General features: G+C 46.4%; 1 protein-coding gene across 1 annotated transcript; it reads left to right on the forward strand.

Moving 5' to 3' along the window:
- The first annotated feature begins 3,570 nt into the window (after positions 1–3,570).
- Positions 3,571–11,146, forward strand: LOC120850020 (BEN domain-containing protein 5-like). The gene is made up of 9 exons (XM_040222356.2): positions 3,571–3,613; positions 3,676–3,732; positions 3,903–3,959; positions 4,138–4,194; positions 4,373–4,429; positions 4,706–4,981; positions 6,886–6,950; positions 7,734–7,953; positions 10,911–11,146. Exons 6-9 carry the CDS (start codon positions 4,759–4,761, stop codon positions 11,060–11,062), a joined length of 660 nt encoding a protein of 219 aa, XP_040078290.2. The 5' UTR covers positions 3,571–3,613; positions 3,676–3,732; positions 3,903–3,959; positions 4,138–4,194; positions 4,373–4,429; positions 4,706–4,758; the 3' UTR covers positions 11,063–11,146.
- Positions 11,147–26,774: the final 15,628 nt, after the last annotated feature.

A 26,774-nucleotide genomic window follows, 5' to 3' on the forward strand; every position in this document is an offset into this window, starting at 1 on the left:
CGGCACTCGAAGGCACACGCTACAGTCCGAGTCAACGGAGCGAGTGCGGGCGGCCAAATCACAGCGTACTGGGCTCTCGCGTCGCGATTGTTGATTCAGACCTCTGCCTATCTCTATGACATGCACGCGGGTGTTCATAAATGGCTCCTCTCGACTGCATGCGGGTCAAATTGAATTATAATGAACAGCGCGATAGGAATCAGTGGCAACGGTAGTACTCACCTGGGGTTTTAGAAATAAATGAACTGCGCAAAGGACGAGGACAGAGGTAGAAACGAGTACGACACACAGAGCGCAGACTTCCAACTGTTTATTTGGCGCAGACACAACAGTATATATGACAGCAGCAATCAGTTTGCGGTTAAATAAGGTTTAAACATGACCGTCCAAAAAAGAGAATTCCTTGTCTGATAGTGAAACAGATTGCATGCTTATGCAGTCGTGACCTTTCTTTTTAATGAAGTAGGCTTCTACGAGTTTTCTTTCCGTTGCCTCATTTGCTCTTGCGAGAACACGTGTCCTTTGCAAATCAGGATGACAACCGCATTTCAAACAATGTACAGACAGATGTCCGCCTGTGTTGTTTTTTATCGACAGATAGTGTTCTCGTGCCCTCAGGTTGAAACAACGTCCAGTCTCGCCAATGTATACTCGCCCGCAAGAAAGCGGGCGAGTGTTCCAAGAGGTGTTACCTCACCTGGGGAACGACGCGCGAAGCGGCGTGTTGTCCGTTGGCACTCTCGTCGAAAAAGGAAAAATAAAGACACAAATACTATGAGAATAAAAACACTTAGAAGCCGTAAAAAAATATGCTTGAATAGATAAAAGTAAGTAATGGAATTGAAAAACAGAGGATTAAGAGGAGGCAATGCGATCTCAAGGCAGGGCGGCCAGGCGAGGGACAGTCTCCCCACCATTCCTTGCGCGCGGGCCAGGGCGCTTGGGAAAATAGCAAATCGTCTATTGGTCGGATGTGCGCCAGGGCACTTGGGGGAAATTACAAATCGTTTCTTGCCTATCTCTTAACCACTGTGCACACTGTCACGGCCTTCATGCTTGGTGGGCTTTGCTGCCTTGCATTGCCGTGTTAGGAGCAGCAAGGTGCGGGCAGTATTTGGGTTAGCCCAATCGGCTTTGAACTATTTGCTCTCTTAGACACTCTTTCGTCTTAATTGTGTCAAATGCTTATTTAAAGAAATGCAGAACTATAATTTAAAATTCTGCATTAGTATGGCCATCAAACTCAGTCCGATATAAAATTCATCTGAAATTCCTCAATATCATTTAAGGGATCGTAAACCAAAATTTGGATTAAAAAAAAAAAAAAAAAATGCAGATGTAGGTCTGGACGCTACAATCACTACAACATTACTCGTTGGGCGATATCTCGAATGGACGGCCATATTTTTGGAAAAAGAGGCCGAGATTGAACCAGGCCGACGAGGCGCGTGACGTGAAGATATCTTGTTTCCTCCTCTCTTCGCTTCGCCCCCTCAAGGTGGCGAGGTGAAGACGCGAGGGCCGTTGCCTCTCCTCAGAGAAAAGAGACGTAAACATTTCTGTCAAGTACGCCTTTTTTTTTTTTTTAAATACAGTCATTTGTTAGAGATATTGCTGATGAGTGATGTTTTGGTGTTTGTAGCATCCCATTGCACGCTTTTGCTGTATGTTTTGTGGAATCCAGATTTCGGTTCGACATCCCTTAAAGTGTATCCACACGACGGACCGGGCCGCGGACCGATTGATCACGTGATGCGCGGCCCGCGGACCGCCCGGCTGAAATGAGCATCCACACGGCGGACCAAGAGAGATTGACAGAGCGAACGGGCCAGACTAACCCTCGACCTCACAGCTCCGCCAAACGCATGCAGCGAGCTGCTTTGAGGCTATTTGTAAGGAGCCAAGATGGAGGTTGAACGAAAGAGACGTTTGGCCGCGGTGGCCCTGGCGTTGACTATTGAGGACGTGGAGGACTTAAGTGAACCGGAAAGGGCATGCATCTATTGTCCCACAGAGCGGGGAATTGCTCCACGAGCGCGATCAAGTAAAAAGTTGCATCGTCACACCATACCGCCATCGAAGCACAACAAAAGGTTGGTCTTCTTCGTCTTCACCAGTTGGCGCCAAAAGAAAACGACTTTGGATTTGGATTCCAGTCCAAACAACAAAAGTCAGCTTGTTGCCAGACTTGGCACTTCAATTATACTAAAAACGCCGCGGTCCGCCGCCAAGGTTCGGGCGAAAAAAGTCACTTGGCATTTCTCAGAAGCGCGGTCCGCGGACCGCCGGCGGACCTCGAAAACCGGTGACGTAAGATCACGTGATGCGCGGCCCGCGGACCGAAACAGCAATTTGGTCCGTCGTGTGGATACACCTTTAGGGGGTTATGACATGCCAAAAATAAAATGAGATAACTGTACTGTTAGGACCCATTGTATGTTTCTATAATTCTCCTAAGTTTGTTTTGAGAGTGGCGCGTTAGTTTCGTGGATGAATCGATTTATATGTGGGTCCCTCGGACCCGCCCTATTTCAAAATGCCACCCTGGCTGGGAGGCTGGTGACTTCACCAGCCTCCCACGCGGCGTCCCCTTGCGCAAGCTCACAGACTTGGCTCTCATGGCGTCTCGAGCTTCAGCTTCCTCGTTTACCTTCCGCTTTTCAAGCATACGGTCTGTGACGATTACGGCATTGCTGCTCGCCTTGTCAAAGTGTTCGACATTGACCGCAGCAGCAATGAGGGTGATTGCTATCAAGAGACGTTGGAAGCTGTTCATTTTGACTGCAACCCGCTGGCGACCAGCTCCAGAGATGCGAGTTATGGACGAACTCGGCGTGGTCACCGTCGTCCTAGAATGTCTCGCAGGCACATGCAGGGTGGAAGGTGAACGGGCCGGGGCCGAGAGCAAGAATAGCGTGTCGGTTACCGTGCTGCGTGAGCGGTTTTGATTGTGCCGCGGCGAGGGAGAGCTTGGGCGATCATGGGGGCGCCTTGAATGAGAGAGCGTTCATGATCATGTGGTTTATGGACGCCATGGGTGTGAGTAACTTGTGCAGTGTTGCCTGGTCGCCAGATGAAAATGATAAAAATTTATAAACCGATTATTGCAATTACCAGAGCTCTAAAAATAGCACAATTGGTGTATCTACTAAGTAGCCTATGAGCATTCCATATCAAGAATAATCTATCCGTCATAGCCCCTTTAATGGTTACATTTTCCCAAATCATTGTTTTCTGCTGGGTTTTACTGCATAATATTGATGCTTTTTTTAACCTATTTGCAAATATGGACGGTGATGCCATTTTGAACTTACCGTGATGGTCAGCGTTTCCAGTGCAGTGGTCAAGCTCACTTATTTGGGGCGCAGTGGCCATAATCAAAGCTGCGTTTTCAATGCTTTCTGTTCTGAAATGTGGGATATTTTGGTCCTAAGCTGCTGCAAAACGCAAATTTTCCTCGTCCAAAAATTACTCCAAAATAATTTTTTTTTTCTGTCCTACCCCTGTTTTATGGATTTTGTTTGTGTAACAGTGTTTCCATTGCTTCTACTTCCATTTTTTGCAGAAGTGGCCTGTAAGAAGGCTTCACAGAACGGAGCTGCAGTGTCCCTTGGTAAATTGCTCTTCAGAGCATGTCTTTTCATGCGCTAATCAATAATTGTATTTCCTTTTCAGGTCGTCGAGCTTCAAACGGCCGCGATGGCTTTGATCTTGCTTCTACATCACACTCGGGTAAGTCTAGATCACTGACATTCTAATGTCATGGGCAAGATTAAAGGCCATGCTTTTGAATGTTGGAGGCAAAATCGGTAAAGGCTATAGAGCATCTTTCGGCTAGAAAGCATTTTAAAGATATTGAGGGTCTGCAAAGCCAGGAGCCAATAATTGTATTTACTCCTTAGGTCATCAAGCTTCGAACATTCTCGATGGGTCTGATCTTGCTTCTACGTCCCACTTGGGTAAGTCTGGATTACTGACATTCTAATGCCGCGGGGAAGATTAAAGGTCACGCTTTTAGATGTTGGAGGCTAGATCGGCAAAGGCCATAAACCATCTTTCAACTAGAAAGTTTTCAGGCATTCTAAAGATATTGAGGTTCTGCAAAGCCAGGAGCCAATAATTGTATTTACTTTTTAGGTCGTCATGCTTCGAACAGCCGCCATGGGTCTGATCTTGCTTCTACGTCGCACTCGGGTAAGTCTGGGTTACTGACATTCTGATGTCGCAGGGAAGATTAAGGGCCACGCTTTTGGATGTTGGAGGCTAAATCAGTAAAGGCCACAAAGCATCTTTCAGCTATACAGTTTTCAGGCATTCTAAAGATATTGAGGTTTTGCAAAGCCAGGAACCAATTATTGTATTTACTTTTTAGGTCGTCATGCTTCGAACAGCCGCCATGGGTCTGATCTTGCTTCTGTGTCGCACTCTGGTAAGTCTGGGTTACTGACATTCTGATGTCGCAGGGAAGATTAAAGGCCACGCTTTTGGATGTTGGTGGCTAAATCAGTAAAGGCCATAAAGCATCTTTCAGCTATACAGTTTTCAGGCATTCTAAAGATGCTGAGGTTCTTCGAAGCCAGGAGCTTGTTTAAATGATCGAAATTAATGAATAGGTCTCCATCTTTTCCGCGTGCTCTAGCATCAGCTGCCTCCCTTGGTCTCGTGTCAATGGCAGCTCTACTCCTTGCTTCTCCCATTCCTGCAGCGGCACCCTCTCCGCCTCAGCACCCTGCTCCCGCCACTGTAGCTGTCCCCCCGATGGATCAACACAATGCCCCCGCCCCTGCAGCAGCCCCCCCTATGGATCAACACAACGTTCCAGCCCCCCCTTTGGATCAAGAGCCCGTTCCTGCCCCTGCAGCTGTCCCCCTTTTGGATCGCCCCGCTCCCATCCCTGTGGCAGCACCTCCTCTGTACCAACACCCTGCCCCACCAGCGGCTCTTCCTCAACGTCCTGTTCATGGCGAAGCTGGAAATCTTGGTAAACCGAGCCATCAAAGTCTGATGATTGTACAGTGTAGACCGCATATAACGTATGTCGCGGGAGTCGCAAAAATCCGCACTATAAGCGGTACCGCACTGTAACCGAAACATCAATTTTTCAGGCCAAAATACATGCCATCAGACAACTTACCTTTGTAAAAGAATTTATTTTATGTTAGATGAAAAATTAAGCTTAGTTTGAGGAAAGTCTTTATTTCACCAGGCTAGTACACTTCTCTCTCAAGTGTGTCACACATTTTGAAAGAAATTAGTGACTTTTGCCTAGCGCAGCCTTTTAACGCGTCGCGGGTTGCGGACGGACGTTGCGAGCATTCAGGATTGCTAACCCTAATCACTTTTCTCCGGCGATAAAAACGCAGGAAAATTCGCATCCTTTATACGGTACGCGCCAGTAATACCTTCAACTTGAGCACAGGCATGAAATGCTCCAAATAAGAAATCCGGACGATGTTCGAAAACACAAATGCTTAGAAAGCACCACTGTAGTCGAAGTAAACAAACACGACGACATGGGCGTTTCTGCCGTCTTGAGAGTGCCACCACAACATCGCCGCACGAGTAGGTGGATCTTCCCTTCTAGTACGTGCTGGGTTATCATAGCGACACACAACGAAAATTCACAGTCAAGGATAGCGCTTTTACGCGGAACGATGAGCTTCTACCATGCCGTCTATGTCGACGATCACCACCGACGCCATGTTTGCGGATAGAAGCAGCCGGTCCGCGACCAGCATGCAACGCGCGCGAACACTTCTCCTTGACCTGCGATTGGTCTCTCGTTGCGGTTGTTTGTTTCCAACGCAGCGGAGGGACGCACGCACGTGAACGACACGTGCGTGCGTCCCTCCGTCGCTATGGCAACTGAAGCCTCTCTTCGCTTCTTCGAGCAATCTCCTTGCCCTGCGAGTGCCGCTTGCGGCTTGTGCCATTATCTAGTGTCGCACAGGGAAGCGTGCTCGCAGCGCCGGTCAGTCGGCGCGCTGTTCCAAAAACCGCACTATAACCGGTATTTCCCTTTGCGCGCCTGCATTTTAAGCGGTATGTAAATACATGGAGTTCTATGGGAGGCGAACCGGTGGTTTAAAAAAGCCGCGTTATACCCGGTCCTGCACTATAAGCGGTTACGTTGCAAGTGGTCTATACTGTATTGATATCAGCGTTTGTTTTCTCATAGAAAGCAGTTGGGTACAAAGCGCGATATTGTTAGCGCTGGCGATTTATGACGAGTTTTTGCTGCTTTTTTGTTAGTCGGAATGCTGTCATTCAAATTTCTGGTGCCGTAGGAAGTGCTAATTTGGGACACTAACATACATGGTAAATACATGTGGGAAGCGAGCAGTTGTGATTAGCTGTTGAGCACCGTGTGTCGTTCGGTCAGGTTGCGCATGATCATGCTTTTGTAATTTTTTGGCTGCCTAGAGCTCTAAAGTGAGTTATCACCAAAACAACCTCAGAAACCTCCTTTAGTGCCCCCCTAACTTCATAGCCGCAGAAAGTTGTCCCCACTTACAGTATACAGTGAAACCTCGTTATAACAAAGTTGAAGGAGCGGTCATAATTATTTTGTTATAACCATTAGTTTGTTATAGCCAATGTCCATTTCTTTCCGCTATTAGCAAGCAAGGGGAATTATGATTGCTTTGTTATATCCATTAGTTTGTTCTATCCGATTTTGTTATAACGAGGTTTTACTGTAGTCCTTTCCTATGTGGGTTCGTCGTAATCCCAAAATTTTAGGTTGAATGGAGTTCGCCTTGAACAGGCTGTACTTATGCTTTGTCAAGTACTTGTGAATCCTTAGGGAGTTTCTGTAAATTCTGCCTAAAATCAAGCTAACCATTTCATCTCATCAGTGCACACACTTTTATATTTCATGGACAGCACACCAGCTGAATGCAGCTGTCCAGGGTCCACTGCGACCACTCTATGAAGTCAGGCAAGGGAATGTAAGTGACTGGTTTACATTTTTTTTTTCATTGTCCTTGTAAGGGGAGAATCAGCCAGCACTCCGTGCATCTGCTGAGGAAATGCCTTGCAATGATCAGCATAGCTACTGCTCTCTCTTACGAGAAGTGCGATGTGTTGACATTCTCGGCGTTCTCTCCGCGGCAGGTGCCGCATGCATCTGTCATGACTCGAGATTTCTCCTCTTCGCAGCGCTTGGCGCACTAATCAGTATTCCAATCCCTCTGTGCACATCGGTGACTAATATATAAGCACTAAAGTTCAGAGAGGACTGAACTGACATCATGTGTTTTGGTTACTTGAGGCCGTTTCATACACTTGCAATCGAGTACGACCAAGAGAGATGAGACCTGTTGAAACCTCTTAAAATTACTTAAGACAAGAGAGCACACTGGCATGCTGGTGACACCTATGCGGTGACTCTGAAACTGCATTACACAAGAGCGGAGGTTTTGGATTTCCGAGGTCAAATGTTTGTAATACCAGGCTCGTTTATAACGTTGACAAACGTTTTTCGAGCCAAGAAAGAAAGGATAATGCACAAGAGAAGTAGAAAATATGCTGGACTGCCTCTTGTCGTAAGAGAGATTAAGAGGTTCCAAGGCACTCGGTTCTAAGAGGTAGCAAGCGTGTGAACGGTCCTTAACATTAGAGTGACTAAAGCATTGCATGTCCTGAAACCGACCAATATTACGAAATGATTTCTGCAAAATCCTGCTTTCTTCATAGAATCCTTCCTTATTATTGCGTGCCTTTTGTCACAGATTCATCTGGGAGACGATGTCTACCTCTCCGAAACAAAAATGACGCACCTTTTGAAACTGCCAAGTGACCAGAGATTCACTAAAGATCTCATGCGGTGCATCTGGTCCATCGAAGAGCTGCGGCAAAGAAGCGTGACAGGCCAAGCCAGCCGTCGCCTGGCCAAACTTGGAGCCGCAGCAAAGCAAGCACTCACACCAAGGAAGGTGGCCGCAGTAAAAAGTAAGCTATGTGTTTTGGTGTATCTTCAGAATTTAGATATGTGATGCAGAGGTGGCTTTTGAATAGTGTTTATCATGTGCACTCTCAAATGCTTGAACAAAACTTTGTTGTTCTGTCTTCAATCTGCCACCAGCATCAAGAGCTTGTATAATGGGGAGGCTACCTCGTTTTTCTGATGAGGGCAGGAAGACACCTTTCTGCGACATTTACGAACAAAAGTTTGAATCAAAATAGAAGAGGAAAACACAACTTGTCCAAGGATTCCAGGAAAATATAAAAACCAGTCTGGTTTGTGCAACTGGCAGTATCAAAATTCAGGGTTTTTAATAGGGATGTCGCGAACTTTTTTCGAATCGAAGTTTCGATGATCGAATCAAGCGGTTCGAACGATTTCGAATTTTCGAACTTTCCATATGAACAAATTCGACCGAAGTCAAATTTTCGAACTTATTAAACTGAGAAGTTCGATGCTTTTCGAACTTATGACGCAGCAAAATTCGATGCTTGTCGAACTTTCGAACTTGATAGACTAAAAAATTCGATTATTTTCGAACTTTCGAAGTTCTTGCACTAAAAGGTTCAAACCCTTTCGAACTTTCTACGCTGAGAAAGTCGATAATTTTCGAACTTTCGAACTTATTAATCTAAAGAATTCGAAAATTGTCGAACTTTTGATTCCAGAAAAGTCAAAAGTTCGAACTCGAACTTTTAGGGTGAAAGTTCGAAGTTCTTCGAACTTCGAAAGACCGGCGGCCGGTTTCATTTGGATTCAAGCAGTGAGGTACATTCGTAATTTTTTTTCCCAATTTTGCATGTGGCACACAACAAATTGAGAGTCCAACGAAGAAAAAAAATTTTTAGAGCTATATTTACGGCGCTATACGAATTTATAGTTGGCGCCGCGGAACAATGGCCCTTACTTATCACGTGACTGGCCCATATTTATCACGTGGTGCTTGTGCTCTTTCGGAAGCTTCCTATGGCCTCTAAAAGTAACTTACTCATCTTTGTTTGAAGTATAACAAAAAAGTAAGGTTAATAAGTAAACTTCTACAGCCCAAAGGAAATCCCTGGAAAAGCATAAGCCGACGTGATAGACCTGTGTGCTGTGCAGAGACGGTGGTGCGGAGAAACGCGTTGAAGCGGCGTCGCACAACGCTCAGCGTGCGGCGGCGGCAGCGTGACTTTGACCCGCGAGCGCCAGATACAAATTCGTTTTGTGCCGTATATATAGCTCAATTTTTTTTCTTTGTTTTAAATTCGTTTTATAATATTCTTTTTCCATCTAGCCTGTTTACAAGAAATGTTTTTTTCCTTTGCATGTGTCCTTTAAGAAAAATGTTTATTTGTGTCGTAATCAAACCTCAACCACTGTCATCACTTCCATGAGACTCCTTGTTCGACGCCTCTTCCCAAAGGCAGTCGTCTTCAGCTTCGGTGCCGTCAAGTGCATCTGAAATCCCGCACATCTTGAAAGGGCGAGAGACGAGCGTGCGCCGATGCAGTGAAAACTTGGCGCGGCGAATAGAGCAAGCAACACAGTGGGGGGTCGGCTTGCCAAAGTTCTCTCGCCTTCTCATGCAGCAGCTCGATGTTTACAGCAAGGTGCCATTTACATTGCTCTTTCACAAAGTCGCTGAGATGTGCCTCGACGTCGGCGAACACTCCAATCATTGGGCCTCTAAAGCTTCTCGTTTCGTTGCACGCGATCAGCTTGCGTTTGTCGTCTCATCGGGTGATGCTGCCTTCATTTATGGCGAATTGTCATCCGGCAGCACTGTTGCCGATGTCTTCCACAACCAAAATGACTTTTCTTTTGAAGGCAGCAGAGTGTTGCTTTCGGACCGTCGGGCCCGAAAACTAGCCTGACTGCGGAAGATGGTGGCACCTCGGACATTGCTATTTTAAAGGGGTACGGAAACAAAAATTTAAATATTCAGATTTCGTTTGGAAATGAGTCAAGCATGACGGATAATAACCGTAAATGATAATTACACGTTTGTATTTTGAATGACTGGCTATATTGTTCGTTCCAAACGGTGCACTCGAGCAAGCGCTCGAAGAGAAGCGAATGGAGAGCGCGATGCGTCGGGATATCCGGTGCAAACAAAAACAGAAAGAAAAGATTTCTCGCGTCCATGGAGTAGCAAGGCAGGCGTGGTTATGAGCTTTGCCCTTGGTGGCATTGTCAGAGTTGTGGTGGTGTCAATAGCGTCGGTGCGTTACAACCGAGCATGTGACTGGCCCATGGAGGACGTAGCTTCCACAACACTGTCAGCTTAGGGCTGAACGGGGTGGGGAAAGTAACATGTGTGTTTTGAGGGACTGGCTAATCTTCTGTGGGGAGAACGGCTGTTTCCGGTTGCACGAACGAGGGTCCAAGAAAGAGGGGAGTCCTTCCTTTCTGTCTCCTTCGACCATTTGGTACAATACGCAATATGTGAGTTGAGCTAGGTGGTAAGCTAAAAGGGAAAATGTTGAAATTCCAAAGGGCGGCGCTGCTCCGAGGGAATCTGCTATGTTACGAGTACGTAGCAAGTTCCCCAACATTGTCAGATTAGCTCCCAAATAGGCTCCGCATGCATCCACCAGGTGCACATTGAAAGATTGTTTATTTAGCTTTAGAATTAGTTTTCTTGTGCCTTTCAACGGAAGACTGGTGTTTTTGAGGTTAGGGTGCAACATGCAACACATTCAAGCTAGAAAATAAGCGCTGGAATTTCGTTTCCCTAACCCTTTAATGGGGATGATAGCTATTTTGAGCACCATATTGCTTTGAAACCGAAACTATGTCAAACTGCGTTAGATCGCGCCTCATTGAAGCTGAAAATTGTTGGGACCCGCGTATAATACGAGCCGCAAATTTTGCATGGCAAAATATGAAAAAAAAGAACTCTGATTTTATGCGGGTCTTACATTACTTCTAATTAGTAACTATTGATCCAATTTTCTTTCAGACGCCTTGAGCTACTACATCAACCACCACCCAAACCCTGAGGCTGCCAACCCCCAAGAAGACCATGCTGTCCGCCTGCGACAGATTAACAATACAATGACGAACTTTCTTTCGGATCTGGGCCGCCCTGCCAGGTGCCGCAGTGCAGAGTGAATTTTTTCTGTAAAAGAATGTTGAGTTGGGCAAGTTGGTTTATCTTAGATTAGAAAAGCGCCAGAAAACAAGGACAACAGCGCATCGTTTCGTCTATTCTTCCTGTTGTCCTTGTTTTCTGGCGCTTTTCTAATCGAAGAATTTTTTTTTCTTTTATTCTTTTTTAGTGCAATTTTTTACCTTCATGTTTTTATGTTGTGCATATTTGACCGACAGGCGTCGCACCGCACCACGAATTTTTTTTTTTTTTTTTAATTATTTTATACTTGATCTCACCTTCTGTCCAAGCGCAGCAGAGGCTGCCAGCCATCTCAGCCAACCGACTGTTGAGAGAGAGTCATGTTTGCTTGAGCTCCCCCCGACCAGAACATCACGTGATACCCTCCGGGCGCTGGATTGCCTGGTGTGGCTCATAGCCTCCGCTGCGCTCGAATGGAAGGCTTTAGGGGGTTATGTTGCTCCACACAAATGTTTTTATTGTCTAGTCACTTTCTTTTGTCTTGTTTAGTGTGTTGGGTATATTGAAATAACCATTCAATAGTATTTTTAGTGTTTGTCTAGTCGGACGTTTTTAATCCTTACTCGGGCATATTTGACCGACAGTATGGTGCCTCGAGCATATTTGACCGCACCATGAATGTTTTTTTTTAAATTCTCTTTTATACTTGGTTTCACCTTCTCTCCAAGCGCAGCGGATGATACCAGCCATCTCAGCCAACCCACCGTTGAGAGAGTGTCACGTTTCCTTGAATTCCGCCTAACCAGAACATTACGTGATACCATCCGGACGCTGGATTGGCTGCGGTGGCTTGTAGCCTCCGCTGCGCTCGGACGGAAGGTGAAACAATGTGTTAACTACAGGGCTTTATGTCGCGCCACACGTTGAATGTGTTTATTGTCTAGTCACATTCTTTTATCTTGTTTAGTGTCTCGAATATATTGAAAGCACCATGCAATGGTTTTTTTCGTTCTTGTGTAGTTAAACTTTAATCTTTACAGTGTGGTGCCTCGGGTATATTTGACAGACAGGCGTTGCACCACACCCTGAATGTTTTTTTTAAATTCTTTTTTATATTTGGTTTCACCTTCTGTCAAAGTGTGGCGGACGCTACGTCCATTCCAGCAAACCCACAGTTGGGAGAGTCCAGTTTCCAGCCCATGTTGAGTCATGTCTAGTATTTAGACTTTCTTTTATCTTCTTTAGTGCCTCAGGCATAGTAAAGGCACCATGCAATGTTTTTTTGTTTTTCTTGTATAGTCGGACTTTTTTAATCTTTACTCGGGCATATTTGACCGACAGTATGGTGCCTCGAGCATATTTGACCGCACCATGAATGTTTTTTTGTTTTTTTTTTAAATTCTCTTTTATACTTAGTTTCACCTCCTCTCCAAGCGCAGCGGATGCTACCAGCCACCCCAGCCAATCCACCGTTGAGAGAGTGCCATGTTTCCTTGATCTCTGCCCAACCAGAACATCACGTGGTACCCTCCCAGCGCTGGATTGCCTGGGGTGACTCATAGCCCCCCCCCCCTCCCCCCTGTGCTGGGATGGAAGGTGAAACTGTGTTTTCCTTAGGACTTTATGTTGCGCCACACGCTGAATGTTTTTATTGTCTAGTCAGTCTTTTCTTTCTAGTTAGTGTCTCGTATATTGAAGGCACCATGGTGCCTTCAATATACGAGACACTTGGTTCTTGGCTGACTATTTTCAGTTGGTTATTCAGCCTTGGATTTACCATTTTTTATTGTTAAAACCACTAAAGGAGTGGTTAAAATTTCTATGCAAATAAAATCGTTGTGATAGTTTGTAGCCTGAGTTTTCAGTGTGGTGAAGCTGGCTGTACTGGTCTCAGGTACGAGTTGTACCGTTTTCACCAGTGAAACCGGTGTACCTGTGTGACCAGTATGGCTGGTTTTATCATATGCCCAGTATATCCAGTATTTCCAGTGCATCCAGTATACCCGTCCAATAATCCAGTTTGATACTGGCCCAGTATGCCCAGTAAAACCACTACCAGTATTCCCAGTTTGCCCGTCCAATAATCCAGTTTGATACTGGCCCAGTATGCCGAGTATGGAAATATTTTCAATAGGGTACCTTTGACAGCGTTGCACGCTAAGTATGAAACAGAGTATAACACACCCTATTGTATGGTACAGACCATTTATGAACGCTTGGGTGTTTAAACGATGTACTACATATTTTACAAAAAGCAAAAAAAAAAACATTGGGTGTATAAACGTTGTACTACCCTTTTTTCAATACAAAAAAGCAACAATAAAAAAAAAAACACATTTCAGAAGAAAAAGTTAAGGAAACGCAATGTACCATTATGTTCAGTGAAGTTTGGTGACTCGGGACTCGAGCAGGAATGCAGTTATCCTTGGTGTGACCCCATGAGACTGTCTCGCTGCCTTTGCTGGGGTTTATCTAACTGAAGTACCTGTACGAAAAGTAGAACACACGTGCATAACACTCATTATTCACAAGAAAATTTGTCAATGTCCAAAATGACGCATGAAGAAAATTATCCGAGGAATTTTCAGGCTGCGTCGGCCGAGTCACCTCTCATGGCCAATGTTTCATAGCAACTTTAATTGTAGTGAACAGTTATAGGGTATATTACGAACAAAGTGCAATTTTGTTTTGTAGGAAACTATAACACACAAAACGACACTTGAATACAGTATGTTGAGGTACCTCTAAACAAACTCCAGGGTTTCATGGCGCCTCCCTCAGATACCTGATGTTGAACATGAAATATGTGAACCAAGTAGTGAGCAAACAGCGACTTCAGATTTGTCTCTAACACCAGCGACATGTCGACAAGGAGTGCAACGTGTAGAAGGTCGTCTAGAAGTGTGCCAAGATGAAAAAGCAAGATGTAACGATATCAGAATAACATCACACCAACGGGCACCATTGTGGTGAGACAATCTACGATGTAGAGACAGTAATCGGGAGTCAACCGATGTACGGCCGCGATTTACTTTGCGGCGACTGAAATAAAACATGGCAAAAAAAATTAAAAAAATATAAAACGCTTTTTCTTTATTATTTGTTGAGCGCAGCCGGTAGCAGAGCAGTTGGGCGGCGTCACGAAAATCCGACAGACTCGCTAGCTTTTCTCAACTTCGTACGGCGCCAGTCGGCACCACAGATGAATGGTCGGCACCCTTAGTCTACCAGGGAAGAAAAAAGTACGAGCTCAGAGCCCAGCGTCGATCGCGACTTTCGTAAAGAGAAGCTCCGGTAACACTTCGGCGACTCGTGAGCGTTAAACAACGCCTCTTCGAACGAGCCCACGAATCCAACACGTCGAACGGTTTGCGCCGGTAAGCACGCTGGGAGCCAGGGGGCTGGAGGTTGAATATCCGAAAGAGACGAGGCGCTGGTTTCTACGTCTATTTCGCACATGAGATAACAAGATAGCGAAGCTAGCCGAGTGTAAACACTGACTGACGTTACATCAGAGTACACGCAGTCGAAATGACGTCTGCAACACAGCACAGCCAGACGCTTTCAGCAGGGGACGCATGCGTTCAAATAAGCTGCGATTTCAAAACCTCATGTCTCCCTTCTGTCCTTCAGTGTTCACTTTGACCTGTGTATACCAAAGCACTCAATGCTGCAAGTAATAAAGTCGTCTATACGTACCTTTCGAAGCGATTGAAAGTGCTTTCGTTTCACTTGGAACCCACAAGCAAAGTGCGCGACGAACTTCACGAGCTGTCATCCGTCGGCCCCGCCATCGCCGCCGTCTCGCCGGGTTGGCGCGGTCGCGGTCGCTGCGCAATGGCGCAATCGCGCAATCTCGGCGGCTGGGCTTGTCTTGGCTGGATCGGCGGATTCGGCCACTCGGCGGCTCGCTCATCAGCCGCCCGTCTGGCTCGATCTCGCTCGGCTCGCCTCCTGGCCTCCCTTCGGAGTTCGAACTGCCTCCGAAGCTGGAGCGCTCGAGCTTTTGCGCGCGCGGGTTGACAACTTTTCTCATAAAACGAGTCTGTAACGTATCGTTTGATGGCGCAAATGCACGTATTTTTCCCGTCGTTTTTTTACAGTACGTGAATCTTGCGAAACAGGCGACGAAGAGTGGTGGGTGAAATGTGCTCGTGTGTGGTTGTGGATTTTGTGTACGACGTAGGATTACCCAGAAAGGTGGGTCAATATCGATAAATGTGCGGGTAAGAAGCACGTGAGCTGTCAAGCCCATTAATCCTAATTATTTTATCGTGCGAACAGACATTGTCACGTACCGCGTTCGATTTGGGTTCCAACATCGGTAACCTAACTTTTGTTGCATTAAAACTGCAATAAACATTTTAGAGCGCAGCTCTTAGGGGCCCGTTCCCGGCTTGAGCGGCGTCGGCGTCGCCGTCGCCGTCGGCGTAACCAAGGTCATCCAAAGGTCACGTGACCCGTCCAGGTCACGTGATCCCTCCCAAGGTCATCTCAAGGTCAGGTGACCCCACGTGACCCCCTGAAGGTCACGTGACCCCCAAGGTCACGTGACCTTGGGGGTCACGTGGGGTCATTTTGGGATCACGTGACCCCCAAAGTCACGTGACCCCTCGAGGTCACGCGACCCCTCCCAAGGTCATCTCAAGGTCACGTGACCCCCACGTGACCTTTGAAGGTCACGTGACCCCCCAAGGTCACGTGACCCCCAAGTCATGTGACCCCTCTGAGGTAACGTGACCCCTCTGAGGTCACGTGAACCCCGAGGTCACGTGGTCTCCTCCCCAAGGTCACGTGACCCCCGAGGTCACGTGACCGCTCCCAAGGTCATCTCAAGGTCACGTGCCCCCAAGGTCCCCACGTGACCCCTCTGAGCTCACGTGACCCCTCTGAGGTCACGTGACCCCCAAGGTCACGTGACCCCCATGGTCACGTGACCCCCAAGGTCACGTGACCCCCTGAGGCCACGTGGGGGTCACCTTGGGGGTCACGTGACCTTGAGGTGACCCCCATGTGACACCCAAGGTCATGTGACCCCCAGGTCACGCCTCCCCGAGGTCACGTGATCCCCCTCCCCGAAGTCACGTGACACCCCCCCCCCCCCCGAGGTCACGTGACCCCCCCCCCCGGAGCATATTAAAGAATGAGGGGAGGAGGAGGAGAAGGAGGTGGGGTCTACCCTCCCCTCAGTACCCTTCACTGCTCCTCCTCAAGAGCTGCGCTCCAATTCGGCGTTACAGGGGTTTGTAAACGGCTTTCACTTTTTTTTTTGAAAACGATCACTCCAATGAGCACGTCGTTATTGGGCTTTCTCATTGAAAGGTAGGTCGCGGGTGTCCCAGCTAGTTATTCTGAATGGTTTGGTGGTTGTCTAGCATTTCAAGCGCTCGAGGCTGTGTGTACTGTGTGCCGTACGTACACTTGCGCTTTCGATCAATGTGAATGTGTTCACAACGCGGAACGTTTTTGTTCTATGTGTATCCACCTCCAATATCGTTCTCTCTCGTATTGCCGTATGGTAACTCCTGCTGTTCTACGATATCATTCACGCGACGTCGTATATGTGGGCGTACCGATATCCACATGTTGCTTCACGGGCGACCAATATTGTGTTACGTATCCTCTTAGTCCGCGGTGTATGCCGACGTAATTCATGTTGGTAACTTGGAATTCGTTCTCAGATTTATCCACGCGATATTGTATTCTCCTTTGGGCCCGTGATCGACGACCGATATTTATATATTGTGTGGCCGCACAGTATGTCCATGTCGGTCACCAATATGCACGCGGTGTCGTATTCTATTCCGATAACCGTAAGTTCTGTCGGGATATTGTGCTTCGATATCGTAATGTATACCAATAACCGCAAGTTGTATCGGGATATTGTGCTCCAATATCCTGTTGTATACCAATAACCGTATACTATATCGCGATATTGTGCTCCGATATAAATTCCCGTCGTGCGTATTGGGTTAATCGGATGACAATAAGTTTTTATTGGTTTCCATCAACTTCATTGGAATACAATATTTCCAATAAGCCGAGTTCATATTGGCCTTTTTCAATATGGTAAAGATGCGGTGTTAGGCTTGTGCTTTCAGTGTATGTGTATAAAACAGTTTGTAAAGTTACATCCCTTCTGTACTTCTATGAAAGTGCTTGCTTTTATACTTTCCTTTTGACATTTTAGGATAGAAGCTGTTGTACGTGAAAAAATGTTAATACAAGTGATTGACCGAATCTGCCGAACTAGGGATTCTGCAAAGTTCGGCACATGCCGAACTTTTGAAGGAAAGTTCGGCGAAGATTCGGCGAAAATTCGGCAAATGTCTACGCACGCGCAAGAACGCGACGGGGCCGTGGATCACAAATCGAGGCTGCGCAGTTTTGCGGTTACCATCGTGCAGTGCACGGTGGTGCCGTGTAGTACAACCAGCGGTTACGGCGAGGTGTGGAGTAGGCAACACGGTAACAGTGCGTTTGTGAGCGAGTGTGGTTCTCTTCAATATTTTCTGCCTCAAGAATAGAAGATCGACCAGCAATTTGCGCAGTTCACTGCGCGAGTGACAAATAATGAGGTACATTCTGGATAATGTGATTTTCATGACATTTGCAGTGGTGCAACGAGGTAGTTGAAACATTGACCGACAATTACTTTAAAGCACTCCTCGCAATTATAGCAATTCTGTGTTCGGCTCAGAAGTAGTGTGCGCCAAAACAAAATAATATTGTTTTTTCAACTTGCTCTATTTCGCAATTTCTTTGTATTCGCATAAAACTAAACAGAGAACTATAATGCTCGACGTTGCACATCCGACATTCCTAACACTCCCTATCTTTCTAAACGCTCGTGTTTGTCCTAACACCAGAAACTGACATTTTAAAGGTTAAAAACAAGACATTGCGAATGTGGGACGCACACTTTAATGCAAAGCTGACGTCCAGTGACTCAAATAGAAAAACATGCATATTTATAATATTATTATTCTCTCTTCTGGTGAAAGCTCAGCAACCGTTGCATTCGTTTTCGCGCACGAAACGGTGACTCCCAGAGAAAGAAAAAACGCAGCGTTATTGCCTTCAATTTAACGTGATTCGTGACTGCGCCTCGCTCGCTTCTACCCAACCTCGTCAACCTCGTTGTCATGCCACTTCTGCAACGAGTCATTAAAATTGCCAGTAAACACAAAAAACGACACCAATACAATTATCTTGTAGAATATCACCTTTTTAGTAATAAATGTGCCAATATGCATTACATGTTGCATTTAAGTTAAGAAAAAAACATAATACATTTTTTTCTCCAGAAAAGACTAAATGTCAACAATAAGTTTGGTAACAATGTATTTATGACGAATCTTTGGCGAATTTTGTAAGAAGTTCGACAAAAGTTCGGCTTTGCAATCCCAACATTCGGCGCCAAACTTTCGATTCGACGAAAATTCGGCCCATCACTATTCTATACATTTTGTCTGGTGGTTACTTCAAGATATATTCAGTAGCCTGCTAGTAATATGCATAGACTGTAAATAAAACTACATTTGGGAGAATGCCTAATATGCACCAAAAGTTTGCTTTCAAAATGTGACGTATGGTGATCTACACAGAAGAGCAATTTCGACAAGACTTCTGCAACAGCTGTGACTGATATTAGGCTGGGCAAACTGGCCATTTTCGAGGGCAATTGTGAGAGCTACCATTTCAGTGAAACGCTTTAGGTATAAATATTGATATTACTGACTTGAGGGGAAACTGTTTAATTATTCAGATTAAAAACTTTTTTTTTCAATGGCGCCCTATGGCAATGGGGATATAAAAAGGGGTTGGATAAGGAACAGGAACGGCACAAGAAAAAATTACCGGAAGGCTATCGACTAAACTTAGCATTTATCAGCTAGTATTTTTAGATTAAAGTCTCTAACGTGTAGTTTTAGTATTGTGGAACTAGAAACAGTATGTTGAGCTGCCTAATCTTTGCCAATCATATATCCAAAGCATGTGATCCGATGTATGGCGCATAAAAGACGCTGGTATGGTGCATACTACATTGCCATTCCACGCAAAGGGGAAACGTCTCGTGAACCCGCTTCTTCTTTCTGCCTTCGAGGTTCATTCGCTTTTTCTCGTTCTTGGGCCATTCAGTGGTGCTTGAATTCTGGAAATGAAATAAATCACATTTATTTCTGGTGTTTTTACATACATGTTAAAAAACACACAGGTCGACTGTAACATCATGCGGCTTTGGTAAGTACAAGAAACAACAGTGACATGCTTCCGTAGTTCAACGTTACGTGTGGGAGAGGTGGTAGAGGAGGTTCCAGCAAAACTGAGGAATTGGGGGGGGGGGGGGGCGGGGTACATTGTCCAAAGAGATTGGACACCGGGAGGAGATGGAGGGCACGACGTTGGCTGAAAATAAACAACAAAGCGATTTAATGATGGCGCCTAGTTTTATGCATGGCAATGGGCAATATCAAGTTTTAGTATTTGTTTAATGGCACCGAAGAGGTGCGCTGGCTTTGGCAAGAAATACTTGCTCTCCTCAGCCAGAATAATAAATATTGGTATTATTAACCATTACCCAGACTTTTTCGTGTAATTTTAAGAAGTAACAACTTACAAGCAGAACCAAAAAGCCAACAAGTTACAGTTTGGTTGGGCGTTGGGATTTAAATATAATACGACAAAAACGCTCGACGCTGGCGCTTCAGCTTCTTATACACAGAGTTCAACATCAGGCCTATGCTTTGCTCTAGGTGTCTAATTCACACTTCTAGTGCTTCTAGCAGGACCACGGATGGCACACACGGTTGTGTCACGACATGATGTACAGCGTGTTGCGCACGACTGTTTTTTTTTGTTTTCAAAATTACATTAGATAATAAACGCCCAATTGCAGCTATGCCTTGAATTGAAAGCAATTATGTAAAGAGCATAGGGGAAGGCTTTTTCACTTTTTTTAGACATGGTTATCTTGCATGCGCGGTTTTAATCATGACTGAAACCGAAAAATAGCAGTTCAGTTCCAATTTCGTTTATCGCAATACTATGCAATCAATTTTGTTCAATATTTCTGAAGATCGGGTCATATCCCGGCCTCATTGATTTCGATTCTGGTGAAATACTCCACTGAAATTGAAATAAATCGGTGTCAGGGGAACTCTAAACCGGTAACCAGAACAATAATAACCGGATGTTCACCGTAACTGAAAACAAATCGTTCTGCCGGGTTGAATCCCTGGTTGAAATTACTACCGCTTTTTTAAATGCTAAATCTAGGCGCAGAGCCAAACATTAAGAAGCAATGAACACATCCTTACAATTAGGAGACTTGTTCAGGCTTCTTGATGTCCGCACAGAATACCTGTCTTTGACGGCAGCCAAGGAGCGCTCATCATCTGACATCAGGTAGCCATGCGAATGACCGTCTTCATGATGTAACCTAGTACATGTGGCCCTTGCAGGTTTTTTGCAATCTCCTTCTGTCGGTCAGGAGACTCGCTCATCGTTGCATTCCGGGCGCAAGCGAAACAAGACGACGCACGCCGCGAATACGACACGCGCGCAAACCACTGCGGCGCAAACCTTTCGTTCGTTCCGACGCCAGCACACCGACCGCGCCAGCCGCGGCGCCAAACAGAGAGAGAGAGAGAACAAAAATGGTGACGTTCAATACGTCATCGAGGCGAGGCCCCACCCCGCGCGGGTTTGTTGTGAAGACAGTCGCACCCACCGATTCCAGGAGGAAGGGCGAGGTTGCCAAGGCAACAAGCCGCACGAAACACCTCGATTTCGATTTGGATTCGGATTCGAAGCTTTTGAAGACGCAGTTGCTCGAACGGATATAAGCGGCGCACGTTTTTCAGAATGTAAAGTATAGATCAAATTTAACGGATCGTCGAGTGTCGAACACTGCGTATAACGAAACTGGCGCCGGCAGCAGCCGATGCGTCGGCAGCAGCCGATACATTAAACACTAACTCATGAGTTAAGGGTGCGTCGGCACTTCTCCACCCGTGGCGCAGGGGTACCCCGTCTAGCTGCGGGACGAAATCTCGCTGGTTCGACGGTAACTAAGGGAGAGAAAAGAATATTTTTTTTGTGTGTTTCTTTTTTGTATTTTTTTATATCTATAATTATTAACATTATATGTAACTAATATATTTATATGTTATTAAGTGTATAAATTAATATAAATAAATACGACATGTAAATATTCATAAATATGTATTGATATATAATATTAATATATTAATATTTATTATATCTAACTTCGACGCTCCTTCGGGAACGACCGCCCTGGTCCAGAAGAATTCCGGTGCAACAGGATGCTGAAATGTGGGTTTTTCTACTTTTCGTGTAGCCGGTTTTTGTTCCTTTCGTGACTCGACGTGTTTTCGCTCAAGAACTTTGAAGGTCGACGAAACGATGAGACATATGAGGCTTCCCCCCTAATAAAAAAAACCACATCAACCTATTGACCACACGGCTGCGGCTCATCATATACCATACGCGAGATTCAACGACAGCTTTTTTCTTCCACGACATAACCTGAAATCGCCTTTTTTGTAGCGTGCAAAGTTGCGGAACCTCTTCAACTTTGGGACGCTTATTCAGCGAGGCGGACGCTGATTCCCCGATTATTTAACCTTCGGCCGAAGTAAAGCAATGGCCGAGCGGTCTGTTTCGAAGCCTAACTTAATTGCCGCCGTGACCGACCGACTAGCACAAAAACTGTCGCGGGGCTCAGGGGTGGGGTGTCGATAAACCATAAAGTCGACAAGACGTCTGTCGACTTTTTGTTGGCAATGAAGGTCGTGATGAAGCATATGCTAAATGATGGACGCTACCGTAAGTATGGATTTCCACGGTGCGTATGATTGATTGCAGACGAACGTCCAGTTGCCTGTGAATCGGGGGCTCAGTGTGTAAAGAGAAATCACTTGACATATCAGCTACGTCAGCACCTCGCGAACCCGCGACTCATCACATGCTGGCAAATATGCCGGGACCCATATATCATATGTTAATATTGTGGCGTGGGAAGCACAATCGTTAGTGCGCGGGACTGCGCGCTGCCGGGGCTGGGACACGAGACTCCGGTACCGCGTGCTGATATAGATCTCGATCAGGAAACAAACGGCATTTGACTTCTTTTTGAAGCGACCAAAAACACCCTCACAATCTGGTGGAGGTGCCGGGGATTTCCTTCCCATACTCCAGAGGGAAGTACGACCGGCTGAATTCCGCTCCCATCTGACCAACCTGGAGCTACGAACTCGGACACTACCCCCAGCACAAGGTATGTCGCAACATCTCCTCTCATGACGTCCACTTCTTCATCACTGCTCACGGTACCAACCACCTCCCCACCTACCCTCACCCCGGCAATACAAACCCCACTCACATCGACCATCGGGGCAACGGGCACTCTCGGATCAACTCCTCCTCATCTGATGGGCATTCCACCACAGCCACCAACAGGACTAATCAGCGCATACTCTTACCAGTCAGCTTTTCTCTTGGAAATGCTGAGTCTACTCAGAATGCAGCCATCGCCACGCTCAATGAACAGGAAGCTGCAACGTCGGCTAAAACGCCTTTCTAGCTCGCCGTCTACATCAAACCTACTTTGGAAAATAATTGATTCATCGCTATCCAGTGCAGAACAACACCAGCTATTTACTGTATTGAACAAATACAAAAGTATATTTGGCAACTCATTCCCTTTTTCCGGGAAAAAAAAAATCCCGTAGAACACCGCATAGAAACCGGAGAGTCCGCAACTATCCGACACCGACCATACTGCGTTTCTCTTAGGGAGCGTAAGATAATTCAAGAACACGTTGATGAGATGCTTCAAAAAGGTGTTGTACGACATTCGTCAAGTCCATGGTCATCACCTGTAGTTTTAATTCGAAGAAAAAGACGGGTCGGTACGTTTTTGCATTGACTACCGCCGTCTAAACAAAGTTACCCGCCGGCACGTTTACCCGCTTCCACGCATTGATGACGCCATAGATTCCTTACAAGGATCCTTATACTTCTCATCACTTGACTTACGATCGGGATATTGGCAAATTCCAATGGCCGAAAAAGACAAAGAGAAAACTGCCTTCACGACGCCAGATGGACTTTACGAATTTAATGTAATGCCTTTCAGACTTTCTAACCCACCCGCCACATTTGAAAGAATGATAGATGCAGTTCTTCTCGGCATGAAATGGAAGACCTGTTTGTGCTATTTAGACGACATTATTGTGTTTTCTGCTACGTTCCACGATTACTTGCTTCAACTATGCCAAGTTTTTTCGTGCCTTACTAATGCGGGTCTTCAGCTCAACACCAAGAAATGTAGCATTTGTGAAAAAAAAGTGAAAGTTCTCGGCCACATCATCAGCGACCCTGAAAATATTCGTGCGGATACCTATTTTCCTTGCCCAACAAACGTAAAGGAACTGAGAAGCTTCCTATTCATCGCTTTATATTTCCGTTGTTTCGTCCGAGCATTTGCAACAATCGCAGCTCCGTTGCATCGGCTGCTTCAAACAGACGTGCCATTTGTATGGACCGAACCTTGCTCAACGGCGTTTACTTCTCTTCAAGCCATACTCACATCACCGCCTGTTTTTTGCTTTTTCGATCCCACGGCCATTACAGCCCTCCACACCGACGCAAGCGGACACGGATTAGGAGCTGTGCTGGTGCAGCAGCAAAATAGCTCATCTCTAGAACAAGTCATTGCATATGCCAGTCGAACCCTAACGAAACCAGAAACCAATTACTCAACTACTGAACGAGAATGTCTTTCGTAGTGTGGGCAGTAAAAAAATTTAAACCTTATCTATACGGCCGCCACTTCAAGGTAGCAACCGATCACCACGCTCTCTGTGCTTTCGTCCATCAAGAACGTCTCCGGCCGTCTTTACGCTGGGTACTTCGTCTTCAGGAATACGACTTCGCGGTGATACAGAAATCAGGGCGTAAACACAATGATGCTGATGCACTTTCACGCTGCCCTGTTCCACCGAGCACTATGCACGACGCAGAAGTGTCGACCGCCGTCCCACCTTCGATTCTCGCCACCTTTTATTCTCACAACTTTCTCTCCGCTCAACATTCTGACCCCTGGATACGACCAATACTTCAACACCTCAATAGAACCGTCCCCTCTACTAAACTGAGATTTTTTAAGAAGACGCAAAACTTCAGGCTAATTGACGGTCATCTGTATCGCCGGAATTACATGTCCGAAGGTCGGCGCTGGTTACTGGCTGTTCCATCCGAAATCTGTACCGAAATCCTTCATCATTTTCGTGACGACCTCACTGCGGGACATCTCGGTCTTTCCAAGACTTACGCTCCCATCCGCAACCGTTTTTTCTGGCCCGGTATGTACCGCACCATTTACAAATATGTCCGTTCCTGTCCACAGTGTCAACGCTACAAGCGTTCATCATCGGCACCCACCGGTCTCCTGCAACCGCTAACTCCACCGCCCAAACCTTTCGACGTACTGGGCGTGGACCTCCTTGGACCACTTCCCCAGTCCACCACAGGGAACCGTTGGATCCTCGTAGCCATCCATCACACCACTCGATTCGTGGAAACGGCAACTCTTCCCGATGCAACTGCCGAGTGCGTTGCACGATTTTTTGTGCACCACATCATCCTACGAAATGGCGCCCCCCAGGTCCTAAACACAGACCAGGGACACTCCTTTCTGGCACAAACAGTCGAAGCTCTCCTCCAAGCATGCAAGGTGGACCATCGCACGACATCGACTTACCATCCACAAACAAACGGCCTCACTGGGCGCTTCAATCACACCCTAACAAAAATGATTTCAATATATGTCAATTCCAACCATTGCAACTGGGACACTATTCTTCAGTTTGTTACGTTCGCCTACAACACGGCAGTTCAGACAACGACTGGATTTTCCCCATTTTATTTGCTCTATGGCCGTGATCTATCTTCAACCCTTGACACAATCCTACCTTATCCTAACGAACATCCCGACAACAACCTCATGACCCAATTCACGACCAGTTCCGAAGCTTCTCGTCAGCTTGCACGATCTCTCACACTGCAACACCAAGACGCATCAAAACGTTGTTACGACGCCCAACACCGTGACGTACACTATCTTCCAGGTGACCTCGTTTTAATCGTCTTCCCGTTCCGTCAATATGGTCACTGTGAAAAATTTCTAACAAAGTTCAAGGGCCCATACAAAGTCATTCGTCAGACCTCCCCGGTCAACTACCTAGTTGAGCCTGTCGACCTAACATCTGATCGTCGAACCACCGGTCGACTCATCGTACATGTTGGCCGCCTCAAGATGTTTTATCCGCGCCTCCCTCCCTCCTGATCTCTTAAGGCCAGGATGGCCTTTTCTTCGAAGGGGCATTTGTGGCATGGGAAGCACAATCATCAGTGCGGGGAACTGCGCGCTGCTGGGGGTGGGACACCAGACTCGGGTAGCGCGTGCTGATATAAATCTCGACCAGGAAACAACTGGCATTTGTCTTCTTGAAGCGACCAAAAACACCCTCACAATATATATTAAACGGTATTGTGGTGCGCAATACCATGAGCAACAAATAATCAAGCACTTTTCATAAACATTGTGTACAAAGAAAGTTCCGACGGTCGCGCAATCACACGCTTTTGATAGACCCGAAGTGAAATATAAAACTTCTGACGGACCATCAGACCACCCCTGATGGCCCATCAGAAATGTCCGACAGACCATTAGGCGCCGTCAGGAACCGTTGATGGACCATCAAAACGCACCTTATGGTCCATCAGACTGTCTTGATGGTCCATCAGAAATTTCTGACGGTCCGTGAGGAAAGTCTGATGGTCTATCGGACTTTCTTGATGGTCCATGAGACATTCTTGATGGTCCATCAGGAAGCCTGATGAACCGTCAGAAAAGTTCGATGGACTATCAAGAAAGTCTGATGGACTATCAAGAAAGTCTGACGGCCTTTTCGATTGGGCACGTGTGTTTTCGTGTCGGCGTTTTTAAGAAAAAAAAAATACTTCGGGAGATTGAAGCGAAAAGTAGTAATACCACGCATACAACACACAGCACAACATTCGTTTCAATAAATATTAAGCATAAAACACGCATCGTAACCATTTAATGAATGATAAGGAGCTCCTAAAGACAATGCGAAGCACCTAGCGCTCACGGCATACGTTTTCGGTGAAGATTACTGTTGCCCAAGCTGGAACGGCGACGGCAGCCAGCGACGTGGGGAGTAATGTCACTACCCTTTCAGTAGCCTTTCATATATAAAAGGAGACCTCGCCTATACCACATTCCACTTTACGTCAGGACGCAGCGGATGCTACGAGCTATCCCAGCCAATCCCGTTCTATCGACGTGGCCCGTGATACGCTTTCCGCGCGTCGCTGCGCTCCCTCTTTAAGCTCACGTGACACTCACACGGCCTACGATTGGGTCCGATGGCTCGTAACATCCCCTGCGCTTAAACGTAAGATGAAACGGAGTGTAGCAACTAATTTCATTGTTGCTGCAGCACTGCGATGAATGGGCCACGCCTAGTTAGGGCTCCCGAGGAGCAGCGTGAATGCTAGGAGCGGCAAAGAAAAAAGAAACGGCAATACGACCAGCAGCGGCGTGCTGCGACCGGCGGTGGCATTTCGTATAGTGCCGTAGGCAATCGTTGCAGGTGATACCCGTGGGGTGAAGCTCTCGGCTACTTCCGTCCCGCCGCG

The sequence above is a fragment of the Ixodes scapularis genome, unplaced genomic scaffold (assembly GCF_016920785.2).
Source record: "Ixodes scapularis isolate PalLabHiFi unplaced genomic scaffold, ASM1692078v2 PGA_scaffold12__126_contigs__length_90152505, whole genome shotgun sequence".
Classification (NCBI taxonomy): Eukaryota; Metazoa; Arthropoda; class Arachnida; order Ixodida; family Ixodidae; genus Ixodes; species Ixodes scapularis.